The sequence below is a fragment of the Rhinopithecus roxellana genome, chromosome 20, assembly GCF_007565055.1.
Source record: "Rhinopithecus roxellana isolate Shanxi Qingling chromosome 20, ASM756505v1, whole genome shotgun sequence".
In the NCBI taxonomy this organism is placed as follows: Eukaryota; Metazoa; Chordata; class Mammalia; order Primates; family Cercopithecidae; genus Rhinopithecus; species Rhinopithecus roxellana.
The window spans coordinates 25,254,971-25,261,323 of NC_044568.1; the positions used below are offsets into that span (position 1 = coordinate 25,254,971).

A 6,353-nucleotide genomic window follows, 5' to 3' on the forward strand; every position below is an offset into this window, starting at 1 on the left:
CTCAGTCTCCCAAAGTGCTTGGCTTACAACCATGAACCACCGTGGTTGGTTGTGCCTGGCCTATTTTACTTTTTTTTTTTTTTTTTAACACAAGGTCTTGCTGTTGCACAGGCTGGAGTGCCATGGTACCATCTCGGCTCACTGCAACATCTGCCTCCCAGGTACAAGCAAACCTCCCACCTCAGCCTCCCTAGAATATTTGACTACAGGTGTGGCGACGCCTGACTAATGTAAAAAAATTTTTTTTTTTTTTTGAGATGGAGTTTTGCTCTTGTTGCCCAGGCTGGAGTGCAATGGGGTGATCTTGGCTCACCACAACCTCCACCTCTCGGGTTCAAACGATTCTCCTGCCTCAGCCTCCTGAGTAGCTGGGATTTACAGGCGTGCGCCACCATGCCTGGCTAATTTTGTTTTTTTTTTTTTTTTTTGAGACAGAGTCTCGCTCCGTCACCCAGGCTGGAGTGCAGTGGCCGGTTCTCAGCTCACTGCAAACTCTGCCTCCCAGGTTTATGCTATTCTCCTGCCTCAGCCTCCGAGTAGCTGGGACTACAGGCGCCCGCCACCTCGCCCGGCTAGTTTTTTGTATTTTTTAGTAGAGACGGGGTTTCACCGTGTTAGCCAGGATGGTCTCGAACTCCTGACCTCGTGATCCGCCCGTCTCGGCCTCCCAAAGTGCTGGGATTACAGGCTCGAGCCACCGCGCCTGGCCTAATTTTGTATTTTTAGTAGAGACGGGGTTTCTCCATGTTGGTCAGGCTGGTCTCAAACTTCCGACCTCAAGTGATCCGCCCGCCTTGGCCTCCCAAAGTGCTGGGATTACAGGCGTGAGCCACCACGCCCGGCCTAATTTTTAAAATTTTTTGGCCGGGCGCGGTGGCTCAAGCCTGTAATCCCAGCACTTTGGGAGGCTGAGACGGGCGGATCACGAGGTCAGGAGATCAAGACTATCCTGGCTAACATGGTGAAACCCCGTCTCTACTAAATAATACAAAAAACTAGCCGGGCGTGGTGGCGGGCGCCTGTAGTCCCAGCTACTCGGGAGGCTGAGGCAGGAGAATGGCGTGAACCCGGGAGGCGGAGCTTGCAGTGAGCTGAGATCCGGCCACTGCACTCCAGCCCGGGCGGCAAAGCGAGACTCCATCTCAAAAAAAAAAAAAAAAAAAAAAAAAAAAAGTTTTGTAGAGATGAGGGCTCACTATATTGCCCAGGCTGGTCTCGAACTCCTGGGCTCAATCAAGTCAAACCCAAGTCTTTACAGTGGCCCATTACTCTTCTTGTCCCTCTCACTTCAGTATAGGCACTGCCTCCTCTGGGAGGCCTTTGCTGACCCGAAAGACTCAGCCTCTTGTGCTCCCTAAGCTTTCCTCAGAGCATTTAGCTTCATTAGTAATTAAACTTTCATTAGTGAAATGATCTGATTAATGGTTGTCATTCCAAGATTCAAATTCTAAATTTTTTTTTTTTTGACACCCAGTCTCTTTTTTTTTTGAGAGTCTCACTCTGTCGCCCAGTCTGGGGTGCAATGACATGATCTCAGCTCACAGTGACCTCCCCCTCCCAGGTTCAAATGATTCTCATGCCTCAGCTTCCAGAGTAGCTGGGACGACAGGCGTGCGCCACCACACCTGGCAAATGTTTTGTATTTTAGTAGAGATGGGGTTTCTACCACGTTGGCCAGGCTGGTCTCAAACTCCTGAGATCAGGTGATCCGCTTGGTTCAGTCTCTCAAAGTGCTGGGATTACAGGCGTGAGCCACTGTGCCTGGCTTCTAAACTCTTGTGGCCCTGTCATTCACCCAGCACTCAAAAGGCTGTCTCACTTGCCCTTTTGGGAGCTGGGAGGGACAGCTCAAATCATCCCCTCCCTGTACTCCTCTGACAGGGTTGGTGGGTGCAGCCAGCTCCAGTCCCCACACCCAGCACTGAGGCAGGCATGGTGCACACTGCCTCAACAGCTCGACCAGGAGAGTGGACAGCTGCACATCTAGGGTGCCCACCTCAGTCCCAGGCCTCAGCAGAGCCCATCTTGCCCCACTCCGCACAGCACTGAGCCTGTGGCTAGTGATGAGTGAAACCTGGTGTGGGACTCTAGTGCCTCCCTTTAACCTGCAACATACACGTCAGGGCTTACGGCAGCAAAGGAAGGTCTTTATTCAGGAGGCGGGGGCTCTGGGCTGGCAGTCGGGGATGCAGGGGGACCCTGGCGGTAGGCACCCAGCAGGATAGCATTGATGTGCTCCAGGGTCTGGTTGCTGAAGACCATGTTGAGATGCTGTATCCCACGCAGGGGCAGCAGGTGCACGGGCTGTGGCTGGCGGCCCTGCCAGAGGCCACAGAGCTCAGTGCTGCGCGTGGCCACTGTGTCGTCACCGTCCTCATAGAGCACATCCACAGGGTCCGTGTAGGGGAAGCCGTGGTCGTAGATGTAGGTGCGGGGCGTGGGCAGGCCCACGCCATAAAGACAGTATACTTCCACGCCAGGCGCTGGGAGTCCTGCCAGGAGGTCACGTGACTGCAGCCACATGTACCAGCCTTCCTCAAAGTGCAGGTCTGCAAAGAAGCGCTGGAAGTCACGGCCTGTGTAATTGAAGCTGGGGGTGGAAATGAACACATGGTCCTCAGGCCAAGCCATGCGAGAGGGAAACATCCAGGGGGAAGTAGTCGTTATGCGCTGCTCCTCTTTCAGCTTGATGCTGGACATGATGGGGATGCCCTGGTTGTCGCCTGTGGATAGGGAGCAAGGTGGGACAGGGAGCCAGGCCTGGCTACCCCTGGCCCACAACCTGCTGAGTGTAGGCTCAGCCAGATGCTCAATCTTGCCCCCTGCTCAATCTAGACACAGACTCTAAGCCACAGGCTTGAGAAGGCCTGATACTCAATGATGCTCAGTGTCGGCTTACTCAGTGAGAAGCTGTTGGGTGGAGCTGTACGGCTTCAAAAGAAGGGCAGGGGCAGGTACCATGGCTCACTCCTGTAATCCCAACACTTTGGGAGGCTGAGGCAGGAGGATCACTTGAGGCCAGGAGTCCAAGACCAGCCTAGGCAATGCAGTGAGACCCTCTACAAAAAAAAAAAAAAAAAAAAAAAAAAAAAAAAAAAAATCAGCTGGGCATACTGGAGTGCACCTCTAGTCCTTAGCTACTCAAAAGGCAAAGGCAGGAAGATTGCTTGACTCTAGGAATTTAAGGTTACAGTGAACTATGATCATGCCACTGCACTGTAGCCTGGGTGACAGAACGAGATCCCAGCCTAAAAATAAATAGGGCCGGGTATGTTGGCTCATGCCTGTAATCCCAGCACTTTGGGAGGCCGAGGCAGGCAGATGACTCGAGGTCAGGAGTTCGAGACCAGCCTGGCCAACATGGGGAAGCCCCGTCTCTACTAAAAATACAAAAATTAGCCAGGCATGGTGGCACATGCCTGTGATCCTAGCTACTAGGGAGGCTGAGGCAAGATAATCACTTGAACCTGGGAGGCGGAGGTTGCAGTGAGCGGAGATTGCACTACTGCATTCCAGCCTGGGAAACAGAGCGAGACTCCGTCTCAAAATAAATAAACAAACAAGTATTTTGTAAAAGGCCCAGCACAGTGGCTCACGCCTGTAATCCCAGCACTTTGGGAGGCTGAGGCAGGAAATCACTTAAGCTCAGGAGTTTGAGACCAGCCTGGGCAACATAGCAAGACTTTGTTTCTACTAAAAAATAAAAATAAATTAGGTGTGGTGGTGCGTGCCTATAGTCTCAGCTACCCAGGAGGCTAAGGCAGGAGAGTTGCTTGGGCCAGGGATATTGAGGCTGCGGCTATGATCGTGCCACTGCACTCCAGCCTGGGCAACAGAGTGAGACCCTGTCTCAAAAAAAAAAAAAAAAAAAAAAATGTAGGTGGGGCTTCCTGAGGACCAGGGTGTGTGGGGATGGTGGGTGAGGCCCCGGATGTGTGGGGATGGCGGGGGCGGTGCTGGCTGTCTTCCCTTGGGCATGTGTCTCTCTGCTCCTTGTGTGGCTTGTGCTGCACTGGGGGCCACAGAGTTGTGCTCCAGAAAGGGGGAAACAAGATGGTGTCTGTTTGGCATTTATTGGTGGTGTCTGATGAGTGTTTCTCTCTCCAGACCAGCTCCCAGGGTACAGGGGGTGGGGAGTAGGTGGTAGCCGTGTCAGTGCTGGGCCCTGGTGCCACTCCCTAGGGAAGGGCAGGCAGGGCTCCGGGGGGTCTGGCCCTAGCTCTGGCAGACCCATCCTCAGTAAAGCACATCCCTCGGCAAAGGCGCTCCTGCGAGCAAGCGGAAGGCAGGCAAGGGTTGGGTAGGCAGGCTCTGGGGCTACAAGGAACAAACCTGGGGGCAGATAGCTGGGGTTCACTTTCTGTTTTCACTGCCCCTTTGCCATCACTGACACAGACTCTGGAAGGAGCCACCCTAATTGCTCACGCCAGGGTCACTGCTCTGGAGGCCAGTGACAGCGAGCATGCCTGCCCAGGGGTGGTAGATGGCACCCCCAGAGGCCACTGTGAGCAGGAGCCGCAATGAAGGCAGGCCCAGGATCAGCTTCGTCTCACCCATCGCTGGGCCTAAGTGGTCGAGGCCTTCTCACCTGAGGCCAAGACCAGCATGGGCTTGATGGAGCCGCCCCAGGGAGCCCCAAGAGAGATGAAGCCATCGATGAAGCGGTCCTTCCAGGCCTGGGGCTGGCGCAGCAGGAAATAGAGCAAGTGTAGACAGCCAAGGCTGTGGCCAATGAGGAAGACAGGCTTCCCATAGGCAGCGTGCATCTCCTCCACCAGCCCTGTGAGCTTGCGGTAGTACTCCTCCTGCTGGCCTGCAGTGGGTGGAAGGGGTCAGGGCAGTTGGGGTCCGGGGCACCTGCCCCACCCCAAGCTGGTCATCCGTAAAGACACTCACCGGGCTCCAGCCGCCAGTCATAGGGGGCGGCACGCACAGTCTCGTCCCGCACGTAGCCGTTGTTGACCAGGTTCTGCACCAGTGTGTGCAGGTACCCTGTCGGGAGCAGCAGCACTGGGGGCTGGGCCATGCCTGCTGTGGGCCAGCACCCCAGCCTGGAGCCCCAGCCCTGCCCTCTGACACAAACCTGCCAGCTTGCTGCTGTCCAGGTACTCCACAGAGTAGGTCTTGCCAAAGCCGGGGACACGGATCTGGACACCAGGGGCGTTGGACACAAGCCCAGAGCTCCGGTTGTAGACGACCCTGCAGGGCGGGGGTGCCACTTAGCAGCCAATAGCCAAGGGGCAGTGTGTCGGGGCTGGGGCAAAGCACATGGCTGTACCTGGTGTTATCGATCCAGCAGTCTACCCCGAGGGGTAGGAACATGTTGAGATCCAGCCAGATGGTGAAGAAGTCCTCTGTCTTGCGGTAGCACATCCAGTTCACCACATCTGGTTTGTCCAGCTTGGCTTCTAGCTGATTCCCCAGGCAGCCGGGCACTGTGAGCAGCGGCCCTCACTCTGGACTCTGGATTACCCCCATGACCCTTACCCCAGTCACCCCAGATGCTGCAGTGACCAGACCCACCCCCAGCCTCCCACACCCTCAACCCTAGGTACAAAGCACATTTACCCTCCCCTGCTCACACCCCCTCTCCCCGCTGTCCCCCCAGTAGCCAAAGCCCAGGCTTCCCTGAGGAAGGGAAGGTGCTGAGGTGCTGAGGCCAAGGCCGCTGACCCCTGCCTCTGCAGAGCAAACACCCAGCCTGGCGCTCCTTTATTGCCAAAGTCCAGGGTGGGAACAGATAGGTCTAGGGGCAGGGGGGCTGGGCTTAATAGGGGCCGGGCATGGATGGGCCTCTCCTGCTCACCAGTCCTGGGCTGGGCATCTTGTCCTTGGTGGGTGGGGGCCAAGGAAGGAGTGGTGGGGCTTGGCCCAGAGTCTGGTGTGGCTGTGGCTGACCACAGCTTGTGATGCCCCAGCCAAGACCTCAGGCACATCCTGTCCCCCACTCTGCCCCCCGGGGTAGGCAACTGAGAGACACAGTGTCGGGCGGCGGGGAGAAGGGAGGTCATTCCTCTATGGGACAAGCTTTTGGCCCCTCCCCACACCAAGGCAGGTACTTACACAGAGGCTTATGCAGGGCAGAAGGGTTTTGGCCGGGTCAGCTGCCAAGGGCTGGGGCCCAGGCTCCCCAGAGTATGGCATTTTGCATCAGGGGCCTGGTGGGGGCTTACCGAGGATGACGGGCCGTGTGTGGTTACTGAGCTCAGCCTTGGGCGTGGTGTGCGGGGGGAAGAGCACATTGAGGAGCCAGAAGGGGGCGGCAGGAGGGAGCAGCAGCCCCAGCAGCAGCGGCACCCACTGCCATGGGGAGCCGGGCAGCCCCATTCCAGCCCTGGTGCCTACTGCCAGAG

General features: G+C 56.4%; 1 protein-coding gene across 1 annotated transcript; it reads right to left on the reverse strand.

Annotated features, from left to right (window-relative positions):
• Positions 1-2,126: 2,126 nt before the first annotated feature.
• On the reverse strand, positions 2,127-5,775 carry LCAT (lecithin-cholesterol acyltransferase). Its single transcript, XM_030924629.1, has 5 exons — positions 5,279-5,775; positions 5,084-5,199; positions 4,897-4,992; positions 4,589-4,813; positions 2,127-2,723 (listed from the first exon to the last, which is right to left on the reverse strand). Exons 1-5 carry the CDS (start codon positions 5,371-5,373, stop codon positions 2,149-2,151), a joined length of 1,107 nt encoding a protein of 368 aa, XP_030780489.1. The 5' UTR covers positions 5,374-5,775; the 3' UTR covers positions 2,127-2,148.
• Positions 5,776-6,353: the final 578 nt, after the last annotated feature.